Here is a 22,899-nt window from a genome sequence, read left to right as displayed (position 1 = left end):
TTCAAACTTTTCATACCTTTATAATTACTGGCTACAATCTAAAATCCATATGAAGACGAATAAATCAACATAAAACTAAAGCATTTATTGGCTATTAATGCTTATAAATGCATTTAATTGCTATCTTCTTAAAGTTTCAAACCTTATTTTATGGTACACCACTCCTTTTTTCCATTTGGCAAAAGCCCTCGCAAAAGATAAGTCAATTTTATGGCAAGTGTTGTGAACTTGATATGTGTTTTGCCATCGCAAAAGATAAGTCAATTTTATGGCAAGTGTTGTGAACTTGATATGTGTCATCAACATGTGTCCCTAGTCAAGGGAGTCATATGGCGGATGTCGTTAACAAGTGTCGTCATCATAGGTGTTTGGGGTGAGGCCTAGAATTTGATGGTCATTCTTATCTTTCATTTAAATTTTTTGACGGTTTGGTTAAAAAATGTTTAATTTATTAAAAAAATATTAATTGTATAAATTAAATATGAAAAAATAAATTTATATTTTTAATAAAATGTTACAAATTAATTAATTATTATTTTAAATATATACAACATTCTTTAAATTGTCAATAAACAATATACAATATAATAGTTTGATATAAATATTTAATACATATAAAAAATTCAAAATTCAATTTTTGTATGTTATCTTCCTATATATCTAAAAAATAAATGCAAATTTAGAAAATAATGAAAACTTTAGTGATAAGTGAAAAAAAATCAATTTAATGTTACAATGCACACTAAGTTTCTAAATCCATATTTAAATAATTCAATATAACTTGTTAAATGATATATATTAATATTATAAATTAGAATACTATTTATATTTACTTTTCATAAATTTTTAAAAGTTTTGCATATATGATTATATAAAAATATTGTTAAATCATACTATCAAAAAAACACTCTTAACCAGTTTTTTTGGATGGAGGTTTCATATGTTAAATTAAAAATTATTTTTGCAATTTGAATTGGGAGCATAAGTTTAAGTCAAGATCTTTTTATCTAAGAGTCAAGGATTGAGGGCTATGGATTTTGTCAAAATTTCAAAGGTCACGACCTCACAATCTAGACCTTTGCACTTAATAAGACATGATCCTTGGTGGGTTCAATTAAAACATTCAACTTCACTAGTAGATCAACAACCTTTTGATAACAAAAATAACTTTAATAAATTTATACAATACTAGCTGTAAATATATAAGATTTTAATTAGTATTGCTTGTTTCATAAATTCAAAGAATATATAAAAATCAAAATACCATTTTTATTGAAAAATATACAAACGACATGTCGGAACCATCAAAATTATATTTTTTATTATTATTTTATTCAAATTGTATAGATTTTCAAAAAAATCCATAAATTTCAAAGACAAATCTATAAAAATATTTAATCCCTTGTCTTAAACCCAAAAACAAATCCAAAATTGATAAGCCCACACTACCCTACATTTGTTAGTACTTGGTAAAAAGATGTAGATAAATGATAAGGGGCTTAAAGCATTTAGATTTGTGTTGATAGTTGATATCATTTCTAAATTGAGAGTGATGACTAGATAATATTTGCTATTTATTTGGAGATCCATGATCCATTTTGTTGATGGGAGATGAAATATATGTATTTAAGATCGCTAATTTTTTAAAGAAGTCTCTTGAGCCTCCAATGTTAAAATTGAGGAGGGATATTTATATAATGAAACTAAAATTTATCTCCAATCTTCAACACAATTAAACTATTGAATAGGAAAAATCCCAATAGAAAAAATCCCAACTCATGGGTGATATATATATATATATATATATATATATATATATATATATATATATATATATATATCACTCCACGCCACATGATATATGTGTATGTGTGTGTGTAAATTAGAAATTATTTTTAAAATAATAAATTAGAGTTTATTTATAACAATTTTGGAAATTATCATTGAATATATGTCTTAGAAAATGACATAGGAAATAGAAAGCGGGGCTTTGAATCAAGCTAACCTAGAGGGTGTCAATGAGGAAAATGAACAAAGGATCATTGATATTATTTATATAGTGCTTCCAATTAAAAAATTATATGGAGAATGTTAAGGCTCACCTTGAGTATTTGAGTGGAGAAATTTTATGGGGATTCACTGAACTAATTGTTATCTAAAATTTCATTACCCATGTAATTTTAGCCAAAGGATGCATATTTATCAAATGATTGCATTTACAAAAGGTACATTGCAGTGTTTAAAAAGAAGAAAGGGCGTATTTTTCATTTGTATTGAACAATGATAGATTACAAATTGAGTTCATGCATCTGAAGCATATTTATATACACTGAGTTTCTTAAAACCTCACACAAGCCGTGAGCTTAGCATTTCTATCTTTCCTACATATCCAAAACAAAAAAGGATAGAATCAAATAATGAGTGTGAGGATAACCAGTCATTGCCTTGGGTTGCTTTGACTGGTTATTGGCTGCCCCGTTGCCCTTATGAATGTTTTCTCGATCTTCAGACTTTAAAAAACTCCTACTTTCCTGCACAAAAAAGAAGAGGTGTTAGATCCAACCGATCTAAGCAATGAAAGATTATCCTACAACATATCATTTATTATAGCCTATCATATTTCTGTTTTGAAAGGGCGGGAAAGATAAAGACAAATCACTGCTTCAGGAAAAAGAAATGTTTATGCTAATGTGTTTGTTTCATGTGCAGATAATTAGTTACTCTAATTGGCATGTGCCCCTGACCGAGGCTCCCTTCGGCTATGAGCCCGACATACCCTTTAGAGTAACTAATTTCAGAATATCAAGTGGAATGATGAAGAAACCAACTGAAGTATCAAAGGGACATGTTTGTTTTAAATATGAAACCTTTTACTTTACTATCCATGATATGCATAAAAGAAGATATTAATGAATAAACTGTTTTAAGGGACATATTATTTCAATGTGAAACCTTACAGTATTTAAAAAGGGTCAATACCACATCGTGAAGATAAACAATTCAATGCAGCAAGTTGGTAAAGAAACAGAGTATTTGAGTTTTAAATGCATGTTCAAACAGTGAACTTCAATGAAATCAGAATCAACTGGTAATGAAATGAGTGTCACGAGCCCGTGCTCGAACTTCATTTCCTTACATGGAATTGAATTGCTGTGACGACAACTTGGATAAAAGGATATGAGGTCGAAATCTGGCTGCCCGCTATGATCTATGTTCTTGCTGGCTGCCCTGGGTCTTATATTTTATGGAGAACTACCACAAGTGTCATTGTACGTGAATCACATGTTCAAGGACCAGGTTCTGTACAGGATGTTGAATATAAAATACTTAATGTCTTGGAGTTTAACAACTCAAGGAAACGGCAGTCTGTTATATGTGATCATCCAACTGGCCAACTGATTTTATATTGCAAGGGTGCTGACTCTGCCATTTATCAGAGATTGGAAGACAACAAGAGCCCAATTGCAGTTGCCACCTGGAACCACCTAGGAAAATTTTCTTCAGAAGGCATCAGAACACTTTGTGTTGCTTACCGGTTTCTTGATTTTAGTATGTACCAATCATGGAATGCAATGTTTCAAGAAGCAAGGTCTTCTTTAACTGACCGAGAACAGAGAATACATCAAGTTACAGAGTTAATCGAGGAACAATTTATTTTACTTGGGTGTGTAGCAATTGGTGACAAGCTACAAGATGGTGTTCCCATGTGCATTCATATTTTGCTGCAAGCTGGTATCAAAATTTGGGTTTTGACTGGAGACAAGATAGAAACTGCAATCAATGTTGGTTATGCATGTGGTTTTATTGATGGAAATAGAAGGCAAATAGTCATTATTTACTAATGATTCAAACACAAAGGGGATTTTGAGGGTTTTGGGCAATCGAAACTGGTTACACTAGCGCAAGTGGGTGGTTACTACAACTGATCTTTTGGGTACGACAAAGCTTGGGTTTTGTTGTCGTGATTCAAATTTGAACGGCCATGACGCCGTTTGCAGGAGTATTGATTATTGTGGCAATGTATAGCCGATTTGCAGAGTCTGCAATGGAGCTCCCTGGATGGCTCGGTGAAACGTATAGGATACCATTGAGAACTAGCAAGGATGCATCTAAACTTTCCATATTGAAATATGGTCCACCTTCTGGCTTTGATCCAGCTCGAGTAACTCAGTTGTCTTGGCATCCCAGGGCCTTTTTGTACAAGAATTTCCTTACAGATGAAGAGTGTGATCATCTCATTGCATTGTCAAGAGACAAGATGGAGAAATCCATGGTTGCAGACAATGAGTCAAGGAAAAGTGTTATGAGTGAAATCCGAACAAGCTCAGGAATGTTCTTGAGTAAAGGCCAGGATGAAATTGTTGCAAGGATCGAGGAAAGGATTGCAGCTTGGACATTTCTTCCAAAAGAAAATGGAGAGGCAATGCAGATTTTGCATTACGAAAATGGCCAGAAATATGAACCTCATTTTGATGATAAACTCAATCAAGCCATGGGTGGTCACAGAATTGCCACAGTGCTGATGTATTTATCTGATGTGGTGAAGGGGGGAGAGACTGTCTTTCCTAATGCAGAATCAAAGCAGAGCCAGCCAAAAGATGATTCGTGGTCAGAATGTGCCAAGCGTGGCTATTCAGTGAAGCCCAACAAAGGGGATGCCCTACTGTTCTTCAGTCTTCACCCAGATGCTACAACTGCTGAAACTGGATGGGACTTCAGTTCACGATGGATGAGTAATTAGAAGAATCTTACAACATTGCATACCACTTCTATCATACCTGTAGATCTGAATACTTATTTATTGCAGATGGAATTGAATATAGTTTTTTTTTTTTTTTTGGCCAAAGCTCTTGGTAAAAATTCAGTTGCTAAAGATTTCATTCAAGCTCTATTGCTCGGCAACTTGCAATTGATGCTATCTTTTGGAACAATGACATGGGCCAGTGGCTTGATTATTGGCTTGACCAACACAAATGTGAAAATAGATAGCGTGCATTTTTTCTGTTAAATATGTATGCAAACTATGAAATACAAACAGATCATCTCACGAAATGCAATGATTGTAAGTTACACACAAAATGTTTTAAAAAAAAAAAAGAAAAAAGGGCTTTATACAGAGTTGAGATCTCGAAGAAACAAAAGGAAAAAACCCTCTTCGTACTTCCAGCAATGGTATATTAACAGAGAAACATTCATCAGGAGTCATTTGTGTACCTGTGAAAAACGAAATTTGCATTTAAAGAGAAGACCCAGAAAGTCCAACAACCTTCATCCATGGCGGCACCAAACCCTCGAGAACCTTCCAAGTTGTTTTCATTTTGCAAAATGAGGAAAATGCGATGGGAGTGAGATACTTTTAGGGTTATAAAACCCTTTGTCATATTTGATAATTCTTCCTCAAGTCCGTTGGGATTAAATAAATGTTCAAAATATAATAAAAGTCAGACATATTTGATAAATGGATGTTTATTAAAATATCAAATATGTTTTATTTTTATTATATTTTTGTTTTCATTCTTATTTCAAAAGCTGGTATTTATTTGTAAAAGATATTTAATTACAATGCAATTATAAATTGTAATTAAATATTATTCGAAATGTAAAAGGTATACTCATATGCAAGAAGGAGACTAAGTCTTTTGACTTAGTTTTTAAGGAGGAGTTAATTCAGGAGAGATAAGGCTTTTATTGAAAGAAGTCTTTTCAGTTTGGAGACATAAGGAGAGCATATAGGATCACTCATAACCACTTGGGAAGCATTCAAAAGGAGTTGAGATATTTTTGGAGACAAGAGCGTCTTTATAGGAACATGAGGTTGTTTGAAACCAAATGGAGCAAATCTAGGGAGGTTGGAGCATTTTTAGGTAAAGGGTCGAAGTTGGACTTTTCCACCATTTTGGGGGGCTTTTATTACTTGGTTAAGTGTTTTGAGGCTGTTTCTAGTGCTCTTTTGGGTTGATTATTTATTAAGGAAGACTTTTCCAGGTTTATAGCCCTCTTTGGTGTCTTCTAGACTCCTCTTTTTGAGGCATTTTTCTTGCATCCGACCCAAATCAGTTGGGGTTTTTTGTACTTAGTGCCTAAAGACACTTCATTTGGGGGAGTTCTGATTATGCAGAGAAGGCTCTCGTGACAACATTTTGTCCTTAGCATATTTTCTTGTATACTTTCTGTAACTCAATCTTGGAGACTGAATATATGATGACAACATCTTTTGGAGCAAGGTTTTATTAAGTTTCTTTTTCAAGCCTTCTTTTCTTTCTGTATCTTTGTGTTCATAGCATGATTGATAGAGGTAACCAGTGAATTGTATTATTCCTTGTTATTTTGTCTCATCAAGAGCCTAGTTGCAGAAGTGTATTTTGTTTGCAGGTTGCAGTTTGTGTCCACAAGAACATGGAGCTTTTATGTGAATATATATTTTCCTTGATTGCTCAGTCTAGGACCTTACTGTGAAACATTTATGCAGGCCTATATAGAACAGAAGTGTTACCCACTAAAATAGAAATTTTTTGCAATTAGAGACCTGTCATTATCATTTTAGTTTCCCTCAAAGTTTGGTGAATCACCTAGTTACTTAGTTTATTTTTATTTTTCCTTTTCTCTTCCCTTTTCCTACCAAGTTTTCAGTTGTTAGAAGAGCAAATAGGCGATTTATCCAATAGGAACCGGCCTAGGAACCGGAGGCTTCATTTCAAGTTTGTGCATTGCCCACATGCAGAAGTGAATCCCATGTTAGGCCAAATTACTAAACTTGTAGTTTAGTAGGGTGCAAATTTGAGTCTTAACACTAATACTTGTGCCATTAGGTCATATTTTGTAGTTGAGAATGGAACAAGGCCTATGTGGATGTTGGTATGATCAAGGGTTTATAGTTAAGTTTTCTCCTCTCCTCAAGATATATTTCTTGAAAGGATAGCCTTACACTTGTTGACCTTGTTGATCTTCTAAAGACCCTTCTAGGGCTTATTCACTAGACATTTCATTTGAAGAAATATGTGAGTCTTCTAGACCCTCTATTCGTATTAGTGGATGCATCATTGATATTTTAGGTTTAGTGGTTAAGAAGGAAATTGATTTGGGGGGTTTCTAGGATGCCTTCTACTCGAGGTTGTTTTATAGAGACCCTTGTTCATTCTTCCTACCATAGAGATAATTAAACATTAGAGATAAAGGCTCTCAAATATTTATTCTTGGTAGAAGTGTTTAGGAAGATAATTATTTGAGGTATCATATTCATGCTATTGAGGAGAGGATTTAGACTTCAAGAAATGTGGTTTGTTAGAGATCCTAGGTGTATTTGAGCAAAGATAATTTGAAAACCATAAATTTTATTTATCTTTCTATCAGAAATAGATATGGATGACAAGGGAATTCATCTTAAGGTTTCTAATTTGATTGCTAAAGGCTCATCCTCCGAGTCAGTTAATTCTCTTATTGAGAAGTTTATAGGAGCTAGACCAAACATTCATGTGGGTATAATATTGGCATAAAGGGAATGGAAACCATGTGACCATGTTGAGATCATGTTAAAATAGATAGCATCAATCGGATAAATCAAATGACTAATTGGCCTTACGACCTTAGAAATTTATTTTGTAGCTATCCGTAAATCTATTCGGCTTATTCTAATCACATATAGATGTACATTTATCTGTGTATGATAATCTATCAATTTGTCTTATGATTAATATCATAATCAATGCTATGAATGATTAGTAACAACCTTGTGTTACTAATCATTCATAATATTAATTATGTTATTTCATTAGAGACTCTAATATCGTGGGATATGCATATAAACACCGACGTGACTCCACATGGGAGTCACGACTCCTTGGGGAACCATGTCGGTTCCACAAGGCATCGTGAATCCTTTGTGGATCACTACTTGCTTAAATAATTTGCTATCGTTGGAAGCAAAGAGTGAAAAATACGAAAAACGGTGAAGATAAGAAAAGCTCTGCAGATCGGAATTACTTTCAACAGTCGTCATCATTAAGAGAGCAGTTTGCAGCCAAATATTATTGTGATAGTAAACAACAACAATCTGTAAGACAATAAGTTGTTACATTAGACAAAATATTGTGTGATATTCAAATAAAATTAAAAATATCAACCTATATAAATCTGATCCAAACTTTAAAATGGTATCAGAGCCAACATAAGGATAAGATAAGATCAGATTTATTTAGGATAATCTTCATACACCCTTGATTTCTCATTATCTTCTATAAGTCACAATGGTGAATGGTGTTAGATTCGAGGATTGCCTTGAAGGAGCTTCCAATTTTGTATCTTGGAAGTTTAGGATTATGATTGCCTTAAGAGATAACGAATTAGATGAATTCGTAAAGAAAGTTGTACCTGAACTAGATGACAAAGGTGAGAAGCCTCAATGGATAAAAAGAATAATAAAGCCATGAAAATGTTAGTGGATGCAGTAAAAGACCACATTGTACCACTTATCTCAAAATTGGAAACAACCTATGATATGTTCAAGTCATTAGAAAGTATGTACGAGATAAATAACACTAGTAGAGCTCTCACATTAAAGCAACAACTCCACCATGTTAAAATGATCAAGGACGAAATGATCACCGCATACTTCATGAGGATAACTGAACTAAGAGACCAACTTTCCACTATTGATCATACCATTGACAGTAAAGAGTTAACCATGTTGGCTCTTATTGGATTCCCTTCTTCTTGGGAAGCTTTCATTCAGGAGATAAGTGCACGATCTAAACTACCTAAGTTTGATCACCTAAAAACTGATTGCATTCAAGAAGAGTCAAGACTGGTCACAAGAGGGATTGGACAAACCTCCACAAATGAAGACATTCATGTACTAGCCGCAAAATCCACCAAGAAGAAAGGAAAGAAAGGATACTTCAAGAGGAATAAAGACAAATAATCAAATGGTGGTTCTACGTCCAAGAGAAGGAAGAATATGTCAAAAGTACAATGTTTTAGATGTGACAAATATGGTCACTATGCAATGAAATGTCCCACTAGGACCATGCCTCAAGCCTTCATTGCACATGTTGATGAAACCCTTTCTCAAGGAGATTCAGATGTATTCATCTTCTTTTCAGCTCTCTCAAGTCATGTGGCCACCAGTCACAACACATGGATAATTGCTAGTGGATTATCACGCCACATCACAGGATTTAGAGAACATCTAGACAACTTGGTGGAAAATACCTCAAATGAGAAAGTTACCATTGGAGATGAATCTAGCTATTAAGTAAGAGGATTTGGGAGTTCTACCTTGCATCTAAATTCAAGCATCTCTATACAATTGATTGATGTATTATTCGTACTAGGGATAAAACAAAGTTTGGTCTCCATATCAGCCTTGGAAGACAAAGGTTATAGAATTGCTTTCATAGATGGCAAGGTACTTGCATGGCCTAAGAAGACAACTATCAAGAAGACTCAAACTATAAGAGTTCGCCATGGGAGCCTCTATCAACTTAACACTACTTCTTATCAAGCACTAATCCATGATTCCACAAATTCATGTGAGATTTGGCATAGGAGATTGGGACATCTTAATTTTCGTGCTCTACCCTTGATGGAAACGATGGTGACAAGACTCCCCATGATTAACCAAGATAAAAAATGAACTTACAAATGATGTGCCTTAGGGAAGAACACTAAAGGTACTTTTCATAACAGTGAAAGTAGATCTAAATATATTTTAGAACTTGTTCATTCAAACTTATGTGGGCCAATGACAATAGCTTCCTTAGGTGGATTCTTGTACTATGTTACTTTCATTGATGACTATTCTAGGAAAACTTGGATATATTTTTTGAAAAGTAAAGAATCTGACGAAGTACTAATGAAGTTTAAGGAATTTAAATCCCTAGTTGAAAACATGTCAGGGAAAAGAGTCAAAGCCTTAAGATCAGATAATGGAGGAGAGTATAACTCGATTAACTTTAGAAACTTTTGTAAAGATGCTGGGATTAAGAGGGAGTTTAGTGTTCCCCATAATCCTCAACAAAATGGTGTGGTAGAAAGGAAGAACAAGACCATTGCAGAATCAGCCAAAGCCATGATCCATGACCAAAATATTGATACCGCTTTTTGGGCTGAAGCTTCTAGAACTATTGTTTACATTCAAAATAGAAGCCCTCACAACATTTTGGAAATGAAACACCTGAAGAAGCATTCACAGGAGTAAAACCTATTGTAAGTCATTTGAAAATTTTGGTTGTCCAGTATACATTCATATACCCAAAGATAAAATATCGAAACTAGAACCTTCAGGCAAGAAGGGAATGTTTGTAGGCTATAGTGAAACAGCTAAAGCCTATAGGATCTATATTCGAGGACAAAAGTTGATTGAACTGAGTAGGGATGTGATATTTGAGGAAGATGTTGCTTTCAGAAAATACAACGATATTCATGAAGACATTGAAGATCAAGAGCCTCAAAGCATGGAAGAAGACCACGCTCCTAAGATTCAGAGGGAGACTCATGACCTAGAGACATTGTTGTAAACTGTAAAAGACCTCTTTGGGATAGAAAAATGATAAAAGAGGATGAAGGATTTGCAACACCAAAAGGAACCTTCAGGGAAAGTAAAAGACCTCATAGATTCTCCAGCTATGTTGCATTAATGAGTAATATCATTGAGTTGGAACCCTCCAGTATTGAAGAAGCCTCTAGTCTTCAAGTTTGGAAAGATGCTATGATAGAAGAATATCAATCTATTTTGAAGAATGATGTTTGGGACATTGTTTCTAGACCTGAAGGTAAATCAGTTGTTTCCTCCAAATGGCTCTTCAAAATTAATCATGCTGTTGATGGAAGCATAGAAAAATATAAAGCCAGATTTGTAGCTAGAGGGTTCTCACAAAAGGAAGAAATTGACTACGAAGAAACATTTGCTCCTATTGCTCGATACACCTCTGTCAGAACCGTGATTGCTATTGCTGCATCTAAAGGGTGGAAAATTCATCAAATGGATGTAAAAACGACCTTTCTCAATGGTGTGATTGAGGAAGAGGTCTACATTCAGCAATCTGAGGGTTTCATGATTCATGAAAAGGAGTCTCATGTTTGCAAATTAAAAAAGGCATTGTATGGTCTTAAGCAAGCCCTTCGTGCTTGGCATGAGAGGATTGACCAATATCTTTTGGGTTTAGGTTTTTTCAAGAATGATACAAATTCTAACTTATATTTCAAGAAAATTAATGGGGAAATATTAATCCTAATTCTTTATGTAGACGATCTATTAATTACAGGAGAAGACCATCTCATTATCAAATGTAAACAAGAACTAGCATCTGAATTTGATATGAAAGACCTAGGTCTATTGCACTATTTCCTTGGTTTAGAAGTATGGCAGAAACCTGATGGAATCATTCTAAGTCAAGGAAAGTATATCATTGAAATTCTTAAAAGGTTTGGGATTGCATCTAAAGGGTGGAAAATTCATCAAATGGATGTAAAAACAACCTTTCTCAATGGTGTGATTGAGGAAGAGGTCTACATTGAGCAACTTGAGGGTTTCGTGATTCATGAAAAGGAGTCTCATGTTTGCAATTTAAAAAGGCATTGTATGGTCTTAAGCAAGCCCTTCGTGCTTGGTATGAGAGGATTGACCAGTATCTTTTGGGCTTAGGTTTTTTCAAGAATGATGCAGATTCTAACTTAGATTTCAAGAAAATTAATGGGGAAATATTAATCCTAATTCTTTATGTAGACAATCTATTAATTACAGGAGAAGACCATCTCATTATCAAATGTAAACAGGAACTAGCATCTGAATTTGATATGAAAGACCTAGGTCTATTGCACTATTTCCTTAGTTTAGAAGTATGGCAGAAACCTGATGGAATCATTCTAAGTCAAGGCAAGTATATCATTGAAATTCTTAAAAGGTTTGGGATGATGAATTGTAAATCCATGGTCACACCTATGGAAACAAACTTGCATAAGTTAAGAGAAGATGCAGCTTATTCAAAATTGGCAGATCCCACTCTTTACAGACAATTGATTGGGTCCTTGATGTACTTGGTCAATACTAGATCATATATTTGTTATGCAGTTAGTGCGCTTAGTCAGTTCATGAGTGAACCAAGACTAATACATTTGGTTGTGGCAAAACATATTCTGAGATACCTACGTGGCACAATTGGGTATGGTTTAAAATATGATAATGTGGACCTGAACCTTCATTGGTATATTGATTCTGATTGGGCTGGGAGTGTAACTAATCGAAAGAGCACATCTGGGTGTTGTTTCAGTTTGGGTTCAGCTATGACTCCTGGTTCAGTAGGAAGCAATCTTCAGTTGCACTCAACTCCATAGAAGCAGAGTATATTGCAACATCCTTGGGGACTCGTGAAGCTGTGTGGCTCAGAAAACTTCTTGTAGGATTGTTTGGACAATCCTTAGACCCTACTATCATCCATTGTGATAATCAGAATTGTATAAAGCTTTCTATCAACTCTGTGTTCCATGACAAAACTAAGCATGTGGAAATTCCTTATCATTATGTTAGAGGCATGGTGGAAAGGAATGTTATTCAATTGAAATATGTCAGTACACATGAACAGACTGTAGATATCCTAACCAAGCCTCTTGCTAGAATAAAGTTTGCATACTTTCGAGGTAAGCTTGGTATGGTAGAAAGTATAGCTTTAGCTAAGATTGAGTAAGATACATTGATTTGGTTTCATAATACTAATGTATTCCATTAAGATGTTTAAAGAGTACTCTTATTGATAAATTTTAATCTGATATGGCTCATGATTAAGTGTCATGTGTGTGACTCCGTGACTACATTGGGTCAATGCTTGTTGAGCCCCTGTGATCATTATTTAGAGGTGATGATCTCTCAATAATGGGCACTTGTATTTATGATCTTTATTGTAAGATGATGATCTAACAATATTGATCTTACCATCATGATGGATATCATGAGACGTGATATCCATGGACATGTCATGATGATTTTCATCTCTAAGTAATATATGTTCATGGTGGATGTCATGAGAAATGATATCCATGGATATGCCATGCTAGATGATGTTACTAATGGAGATGTTCATGGTGGATATTATGTGATGTAATATCCGTGGACATGCCATGAATCAATATCCTTAAATTTGCCATTAAGGTGGATATCATGAGACATGATATTCGTGGACAAGCCACAATGGTGGGTATTACATTATGAGATCATGGTGGATATCGTGAGATGTGATATCTGCAAATATGTTGTATCTCCTAATATCATAGTGAGGTGATATATATATCTCTCTCTTATAGATGAATCTATTGTGATCACAATAAAATATTGTAGGATAGAAGATTATCCTCCCTTGCTAAGAGGGAGTGTTAAAATAGATAGCATCAGTCGGATAAATCAAATGACTAATTGGCCTTACGACCTCAGACATTTATTTTGTAGCTATCTGTAAATATATTCGGCTTATTCTGATCACATATAGATGTACATTTATCTGTGTATGATAATCTATCGGTTTGTCTTATGATTAATATCATAATCAATACTATGAATGGTTAGTAACAACCTTTTGTTACTAATCATTCATAATATTAATTATGTTATTTCATTAGAGACTATAACTGATACTATGTGTTTGACTGCATATAACTAATGGTTTAAGTGACCGATCAAATGTTTGAAGAACCCGATACTATCGTGGAATATGCATCGGGCCATAAACACCGACGTGACTCCACATGGGAGTCATGACTCCTTTGTGGATCACTACTTGCTTAAATACTTTGCTATCGTTGGAAGCAAAGGGTGAAAGATACAAAAAACGATGAAGATAAGAAAAGCTCTGCAGATCGGAATTACATTCAACAGTCACCATCATTAAGAGAGCAGTTTATAGCCAATATTATTGTGATAGTAAACAACAACAATCTGTAAGACAAAGCTGTTACATTAGACAGAATATTGTGTATCAACCTATATAAATCTGATCCAAACTTTAACAGATCATAACCATGAGTAAGTTTTTTTTCTTTGTGAACCATAAGGACTAGATTAAGATGAGCTCCTAGACAATCCAAGTAGTTTAGTTGCAAATTGTAATACTTTTAACCTAAAATGGAGTACACCTATAGTATACCAATTTGGGTTAGGCTTCTAAGTCTACCATTGGAATACTAGGAGGACAATGTTAGTGATGAATTTTTAAGTCTTTTCACAAACTTTATACAATTTATCTAGTGACTGATTCTAGAAAGTTACTATTTATTGCTAGATTATATGTGAATGCAAATATGGAAAGGAACCACTCTACAATTCCTTGATTGCTTTCCAAAAGTACTACAATTCTAACCACTCTACAATTGCTTGCTAGCTCAACATATAGAAGAAAAATATATGGAGAAAGGTTAAATATGTATCTTATCCTCCTTAGGTGAATGAAGAAGTGTTTCCAAGGAGAAGGATAAAGTGGACAACCACTTGGCTAAAATACAAGGAGTTGCTTCAATTTTTAGAATGGTGTAGGTGGCTAGTGGGGAGAGGGAATAGTGATTTCTTATAAGATTCCTCACCTTCACAAATAGTTTAGCCTTCTTTGTGCTCTCCCTCTCCATCCAAGGATAAGAGAAAATTGTGGATTCAAACCCAAAAACTTAATATAGTAAGAGGATATCAAGAATCTCTTTGAAATATTATAAGTTAAGTTTGACATCTAAAAAAAATTGCTTTAGCAAAGTAGTATCCAAGAATACTAGTGGTGTTCAGAACTCTCAAGAGCTTTGCAAGTTTAAGCTATCTTAATAACTTTTGGTGGATAGTATTATGCTTCAATTTAATTTTGTGAGTTATGACAATTTTATTTTTATTGTTTGAAGTTGTTAGTTTACAACTCTAATATTTTTGCTGCATGTCTTAGATTTGATTTTTTTGTGTTTAAGGCTTCAATTCTATATCTATTTCTTTCTTTGTAAAAGTGTCTAGGCCTTTTCAAATATTGATCTTTATCATTTAATCAACGAAAAAATGAGATGATTTTGTGAGTTGCATTATATAAATAGATAGGTTTGAAATTTTTCATTCTTCGGTATTTTCCATCTTAAAATTGAGAGCAAGAAAGTTGACTTAAATTACCAAGTATTTATTTTCTATTGAAGGATTAATGAACTGCATTAATTTCATATTTTAGAAGTGCATTAGGTGCTTCATACACTTTGAGTCTTAATGTTCAAGTTATTTAATTTTTTTAAGTGCTCTAATGAAATGGGACATCCCATTTCATGCCTTGCCCATTATTCCATTTGTAATTATTGGTACTAAATATATAAATATGCATGTGTAAAAAATATCTCGTCATGAAGAATTTTTGAGAGCATCTATGACAATGATAGAGGTGTAATAGATATTATAACTTGTAATAGCATTGATAAGGAGGTTACATAGTAAAATTATAAGACAATTTTCTATTATTAGTTGGGCATGACATTTAATTAGTGCTTCATGGGGGAGTGCTTGCAAGTTACAAATACCAACTTGCATAATGTAAGTCAAAGATGCATTTGTTGAGAGTTGCATTCTATTTTGGAGGATGTTCTCTTGAGTGGGTCACAATAATTCATACCATGGTATTTTGAGATCCTGTTTGGACCCATGATATTTTTTTTGGTGATTTTCTACGTCTTTTTTAGTCTATATATTAATGGTATGAGATCTTACATTAATAATAATCATAAATAAAATATAAAATAAATGAAATGAGAATTACAATATCTTCTTAGATTTAATACATTATACAATATATATACATGGGGAAAATCCTTTTGGGTAAAAATATCATAAAGCATCATTATATTCTAAAATACAAAGAATTTTATATAAAATTGTAGACACAATCAAGGGATATCACTTCTCCTCACTTCCACATGGCCAATGATACCTCTTATTCATAGTGACAATATTCACTATATATCCAAATTCAATCGATTCTTAATGTGAGAGAATATTTTTAAATATAGGAGAAGGGTGGTATAATACCTAGAATGGTATTAGTCACATCTATTCAAAACTACTAGTATAATAATAATTATTAAATGGTATATGATTTATAAATCATAATAGTCATAACCTTATATTATTACATATGGGCATTGACCTCTAATAATGTAATATTTTGTAGTGTAGCAAATTGTATCCCCTTACAATTTCACACTCTATTTGGGCCCTTGCTTTAGTGTGCTCTCTCCTAGCTTACTTCAAGCCTATTTTGATCTTATCTTGCCTAACTATCATCATATACTAAGATTAAGACTAGATCTACTGGAAACTTGAGTTGTTGTATTGTGTTGTCATTGATGTCGCCGTGTGTTGTAGATGGTCCAAACATGAATATTCTAATGTTGTTGTGTGTGGTATGGTAGTGATATTGAGTTAAAATGAGGTGTTTCTAGAAGTTTGGTGTAGTGGAAGTTTCAATATGCAAGAAACAATATTCATATAGTAAACAATTTTTAATGTCTCAATAGAAGAATGCTTTGCATTCCTTCGCTATGTGAATATTATGTAATATGATTATGGATAAATGTAATGTCCCCTTCTCAAATTGCACTAAATTTTATCTAAAAACATAAATTACACAAATTAGGGTTAGGGTTTGAACTTACCAATCAACAACTTGTTAAACAAAATGAAGTCTTGCATGTAGATCCCGCATATAAAGCATAAGAGAAAATACAAATACATATTCATCTTATTGTTAGGGTTAGGCAAAATACTTAAATCATAATACATAAGAGTTGGAGAGAAGAGACATGAAGGTTTTCTTGGAGTCATTTCTACACCAATCCCAAGAGAGGTTGCCTTGTACAACCTTCTTACTTCACTTGGTGGCTCACACTTGCTACCTATCAAGTCTATTCCTCTCATGTTATCACGTCTTGTAGGGAATGGGTAGAGAATGTTACTAGGTTCCTCGACTCCTCTATGTAAGAGCCCTCCAAGTTCTAGATGCCACTTTGGTCATCCTAGAATGGCCTACTTACAAGCCCCTTGTTACCCATTCATTACATTCCATACCTTCCCCTACAAGATGAACTACCAATAAGCCTAATTTCTATCCTCTCTCTTGATGTATATTATGAAGGTCGAATATGTGAGAGTGAATGGAAGGATGCAAACATGCAAATAGAAGAAGCCTAGTAGAATTATTTGGCGAGGACGAAAGCGATTAGAGTTTAGATCAATAAAAGTAGGATGGGGGTTTGAACTGAAGGAAGAAGAAGGAATTGAAGTGTGAAAAAAGCGATAGGAAGTAGCGAGGTTGAATAGGTTTAAGGCCTACATAGTGATGAAGAATGTTATATTATTTTATTGTAATCATCTTGACAAGTTACATAAATAAAGTATTCATTGTGTTGTTTGTCTCAGAAATGATATTTGTGTTGCTCTGCGTATTTATCCATTTACTTGAAGTTCCTATCGTCCAAAATGTTTTGTTACAAAATTCAGTTATTTACGGTTCTGCTCTTGGCACTATTTTGATAGGAAGTCTATAGAAAATTGTAATTGTCTAAAATCATAGCATAGGTGTCTGGGTGTGAGTCATCATGTGAGAACTGTGTAGATGTTTGAGGGTGGTTGTCATCAAGAACCTAGGGGTAGACCAGGATTGTACTTGAACCAGGCTCAGACCCAACTCCAATTCCCGGGGGTCCCAAGAGAATCCTATATCTTAGGTTGATATTTGTTTTGTTCTAGATTGTTGTTATTTGAACTCTTGGGATGTGACTCTTTCCACCACCTTTTTTTAACTCTTTCCACCACCTTTTTTTAAATGTTTGTAGATCTATTTTATAAAGTAATATAGACACTTACTCATAAAAAAAAATCAAGAACAAAATATATTTGAATAAATTTCTATATCTTGATCTTCTTCTTAATTTCTTTAGTTTAGAAGATACATCTTTACTAGAGAAAGGAGTTTAGACCTCATTATTTCCATAAATATATTTCAAGTGGAGAATTTTTGAACAAGCTTAAAGACCATATAGAAGAGTGAGCAATAATGATATCTTAATTGTATGTTCACAAAAGCTTTCCAGAGTTCCATAGTTTGAGAAAGGAGATTAGACGACATTATTTTCATAAACATATTTCAAGTGATTTTTTTTTTAAACAAGCTTAGAAACACATACACGAATAAGACCATAATAGTATTTTAACTGAATGTTCACATAGGCTTTCCAAAGTTCCACAGTTTGAGAAAGGAGGTTAGACCTCATTATTTTCATGAATATACTTCAAATGATATTTTTTAAAATAAGACAATAATAATATCTTAACTGAATGTACAAAAAGGATTTCCAGAAATCCATGATTTGAACATTGAAAATGCTTCTCTAGGCTTGTATTCCGGTGCTGTATGTCCAACTCCCTATGAAAAAAATGTTTCAAACACTTCAATATCATACACAGATTAACCATCCCTTATTTCAGAAAAAATTGTGACTTTCTATTCAAATATATAATAAAATAAACTTTTGAACACTAACTAAAAGTAGGATTATAACTTTCACCTTCACAGTTGCAAATGTTAGGTTGTGATCATATGTTCTTGTGTATCTAGAAACCACATTCATCAAACATCATTATTTCTTTCTATAAATAAGCGTTATTTCTCGCAAAATATACTTAGACAATGTAATCTAGAAAAAAACAACATTAGTAACGAAATTATAGATAGTAGAAATTTGATGTCATTAAGGATTATTTCTAGACACCACAATCTTGATTCTATCCTTTCGGTCATATTTAATAGAAAGCAACTAACATTACACTAAGTTACTAAGTCCGTGAGAAAGCAACTAACATTACACTAAGTTACTAAGTCCGTGAGAAAGCAACTAACATTACACTAAGTTACTAAGTCCGTGATTAAGGAACAATATAGAGCCTTACCCACCAACTTGTCCATCTACACACCATGTCCTCCATTCCACAATCATTGAATACCCTAATGATCTCATCCATGCCTCAGTTCGAACATATGGTACAACCATATCATGATCACCACTAGTACATAAAAATCAATCAAATTCATTGGTGAGCATTGAGCTTATACTGATATATGACATGCAAGCAAAAAGATTGCATTTGTATAGTAGCACTTTACCTGAAGATCAAAGCACAATAACCTCTCATGGTCAAATTTTTGTGATATTTAATCACACTTAAGATATTAGGTTTATATATAAAACGAGGTGTGCATCTTTTCCATACCCCTGTTATGTTTTCTTGTAAGGAAATGAAGAGAAAGAAAGAAATAACTCGCCATTAATTTCTCATTACATTGTAAGGTTTGAACATACAATTATGACTCATAAAAGAAGAAGAGTTAACAAAATGATAGACAATAATAACTCTCTACAAAATATATGCGCAATGTAAATTCACACATTTGTGAGAATATGGTAATTTAATTTTTACAATTTTTTTATAGTATTTTCATTCTATTTTTCGCTTCTGTATTTGCATATATTTTCTATAAAATTATAATTTATGGTTCTCAAACTTGCTAGGTACTTGCTTGACTAACTAAGTCTAAACCAAGCTAGGTCATTTGATGCATGTAGACTAAGTTGTGGGTCTTTGTGAATTTTTAATTGGAACATCTAAGGTTTAAGAACAATCTTGCATGAACAAAAAGTATTTTCATTCAGGCTTGTTTTTTTAGGTCTCCAATAAATATCATTGTCATCCTACACTTACCTCGCATCAATTATTATCACAATGTTTTGTTCTTGTTGTAGTCCACATTAACACATCAAACTTAAGAAAATTATTTCTACTATGCCCTATCACATTTGCATTGCAAAACTTTCAAACTCATACCAAAGCTTCAAAGAGGTGCATTCTACAAGGCCACATAATTACAGGTTATTTTCTCAATGGCTAATGCTATGTGACAAATCAAATTCACTCAAGGAAGGTCTAGTTTAGTTGTGCATCAAATATTTGAATCTTTTTTTTTTTTATTGGAGTAAGCACAAATATTTGAATCTTGCACCAATTCCTAATCTCATACATAAGGTTATTAGCCCCAAGGAGGTTAATGGTTAAGACCAATTTTTTATTTTGATGCACACTCATCTTAACAAGGATCATCTACACATTCCCTTGTGACGAACAAGGGTGACATAATCTAATATTGGTCTCACGATTCCTACTACTTGTGTACAAAGTAGTCTCAAGGGATTCACCTCTAAAGAAATACCTTATCATGTGCATATTTAACAAGGTTTTTTAAATGATCAACATGTGACCCAATATTTTGCTTTGGTATTAGTGGGAAAAAGAATAATTTAATCAATGTGATATGGGTAGGTATCGAGAGTTAGGAAGAATGCATTGAAGGGGGAGGAGCATATATAAGTGGCATTCTAAATAATCTACTAGTCACTTTGCTTAGATCAATTAAAGGAAATGTCATTTATTATATTGATCTTGTCAAGATAATGAAGCTAGCTCTCTCTACATCACTTAATCATGTATTATGTTAAAGCTTTGTAATCGTAGGTGTTCCTACTTAATCCCAACTCTTATGCAATTAACGAAGAAAACAATGACCACATCAAAGTTGTGCAATTTCAATACAATCCTATTCAAATTTCCTAAAACCAATTAGTTGAGATCTTTTGGTAATATCGTGAACCTACCCAAAAAATCACTTGTATCTCTAGAACCCTTTCATTATAATTTAGATTATTTATAGTATAATTGAGATATTTTTTATTAGGGGGATTCACTATTAGAGTTGGTGTGGCAAATATATGGGGATTTTGATGCATAAATACTTTTAAATCAAATTTGTCTACAAGATGACATATTTGTTAGAGTTCATCTATGCTTTTTTATCAAGAAGTTAATGTATAGGATGAAAATCAAAACTATTTTTGAGTTAGATGAAGGTGTGAACAATAAGCATAGTTAATAGGGTAGAAATAATACGAGGATATAAAAATGTAACAAAAAAATAGGTACATTAGATATGTAGTGAAAATAGAAAGATGTTCTAATTTTATAAGTGTGTGCAAAGGGGTATCAAAAACATTAATATAAATGAAAGAAATGAAAATAGAGGTGTTTATTAGTGCCCTATGAATGCATGTGCTATTACGTTAGTTTATGAAATAATTCCATAGGAAGGTACCATACCACATTTCTGGCCAACACTAAGTTATTTCATCCTTGTTTGCTATAAATGATCATTCATTTCACATTGCAAGATAGGAAGGAGTTACCTTATTACTAGCTCAGGGAAGTTCAATAGCAGATCTATAACAAAGAGGAGAAACGAGCACCATATTATACAATATTAGCTTAGAAGACTTAATATTAAGGGATCACATATGGATTGCAGTTGTATTTCAGAGACTTATGTCATATTCTAATTGTGAGCCCTTGCAGTAAATTTTTACTAGAAGTATTTCAAACAATGAATCAATAAATTCATTGTTCTATTCATATCTTGTGTGTTACATTTCACTATGGAAGCATGTGATTGTTTTATGTTGAGGCTACATGGTTTGGTAGTTCTTAATTGAACACTTTGTTCATAACTACAAAAGTAGTATTAGAGTAGAAATTGAGTCTTAAAAATTTGAAGAAAATTGATAGTAGATATCTTCTAACACTATGTTGGTTATAAGGTATTAAGAAAATTTGGTTAACATAGACCGCTAAATTCCAAGAAATTTTCATCTTAAATTAATAAGTCAAGATGCCTCCAGGGAGAGTGGATAGAGACCAAGATGTTAATAATTTTGGACAAATAGAAGAAATGTTTGAGATGATGAGGAATGTATAGATTGAATTAGATAATTACTAAAAAGATAGATCAAGAAATCATAACTCTAGAAATGATAAGAGCATGGGAGAAGAAAATGAGAGAAGAGGAAAAGAACAAGTTCTTGAGCCAATTACAAAAGAACATTAAGAAATGGTGGGGAACAAGTAAAAATGAGGAAATCTATTTCAAAAATTGATAAGAGACCTAAAATTGAAGTTCTTAATTATTTTTGTACTTTGTAATGTAAAGAATTTGATAGATTGGAAAAATGATATTAGAAGAATACTTTGAATATGATGGAATTTTAAATATGGAAAGATATTATCTGCTAAAATAAAATTGGACATGCTAGATTATGGTGGAAAAAAGTGTAATTAACAAGAAATAGAAGTACAATAAATATTGCTAAAGTTGAGATTAAAAATTAAGAACGTGAATGATTACATTGAATATTTTTATAGGATGACAATTAATGTTGAAATGTTGAAATTGGTCAAAAAAAAATGTGGTGGAATAAAGAAAAGAGAAAATACTTAAATTTTGATAAAGGATGGTGAAAAACATATTACTACATTGAAAGAGAAGGAAGGATAGTTACATGGTAATGCTTGAGTTTGTTTATTGAATGGTATAAAGTTTTTAGATGATCTAAAGCGTGAAAAGGTGTGTTTTAAATTGATGCCAATAATATATAATAGCATAGATGAAGTAGGACAAAAAAAATATGAATTTACTGTTGTTAATAAAGTACAGCGATAGTGTTAGATAATATGCTAAATAGATTATAATCAATGAGGTGTATAATCATCAAATGGATTTGATTTTAGAAACAAGTTTACCAAATTAAATTGCACATAGAATGAAATTAGTAGAAGAAAAAATGTTTGATCAAAGAGACTTTGAGCCCCTGCATTACCAACAATTCTAGCACCAAATAAAGGAATTGAAAGGAGAATGTGCATAGATTCAAGTGCAATAAATAATATCATAATAAGGTATACATCTCCATTGCCAAGAATGGATGAGCTGATGAAATGTTTGAATGGAACAATTTGAATTGAAGATAGCA

The 22,899-nt window shown here is 32.9% G+C and overlaps 3 protein-coding genes across 4 annotated transcripts in view; 2 read left to right on the top strand and 1 right to left on the bottom strand.

Annotated features, from left to right (window-relative positions):
- Positions 1 to 3,941: 3,941 nt before the first annotated feature.
- Positions 3,942 to 4,806, top strand: LOC131876127 (probable prolyl 4-hydroxylase 7). The gene has a single exon (XM_059220921.1). It carries the CDS (start codon positions 3,983 to 3,985, stop codon positions 4,739 to 4,741), a length of 759 nt encoding a protein of 252 aa, XP_059076904.1. The 5' UTR covers positions 3,942 to 3,982; the 3' UTR covers positions 4,742 to 4,806.
- Positions 4,807 to 8,243: 3,437 nt separating this feature from the next.
- LOC131858332 (uncharacterized mitochondrial protein AtMg00810-like) lies at positions 8,244 to 12,330 on the top strand. The gene is made up of 2 exons (XM_059211539.1): positions 8,244 to 8,385; positions 11,741 to 12,330. The coding sequence occupies exons 1-2, from the start codon at positions 8,244 to 8,246 to the stop codon at positions 12,328 to 12,330; spliced, it is 732 nt and encodes a 243-aa protein (XP_059067522.1).
- A 5,864-nt stretch (positions 12,331 to 18,194) lies between these two features.
- The window catches only part of LOC131050428 (putative serine carboxypeptidase-like 52), a 39,701-nt gene continuing 34,996 nt past the window's right edge, over positions 18,195 to 22,899 (bottom strand). For both annotated transcript variants that reach the window (XR_009372490.1, XM_059220917.1), the window contains exons 3-5: positions 18,941 to 19,054; positions 18,559 to 18,604; positions 18,195 to 18,416 (exon numbers count right to left, since the gene is read on the bottom strand). Coding sequence is in view for 1 of the 2 variants with exons in the window: in XM_059220917.1 (XP_059076900.1) it covers positions 18,321 to 18,416; positions 18,559 to 18,604; positions 18,941 to 19,054 (256 nt within the window). In the remaining variant the exon portion in view is untranslated. The remainder of the gene's footprint in view (positions 18,417 to 18,558; positions 18,605 to 18,940; positions 19,055 to 22,899) is intronic.

The sequence above is a fragment of the Cryptomeria japonica genome, chromosome 1, assembly GCF_030272615.1.
Source record: "Cryptomeria japonica chromosome 1, Sugi_1.0, whole genome shotgun sequence".
In the NCBI taxonomy this organism is placed as follows: Eukaryota; Viridiplantae; Streptophyta; class Pinopsida; order Cupressales; family Cupressaceae; genus Cryptomeria; species Cryptomeria japonica.
This window is presented reverse-complemented; position numbering and strand designations above follow the sequence as displayed.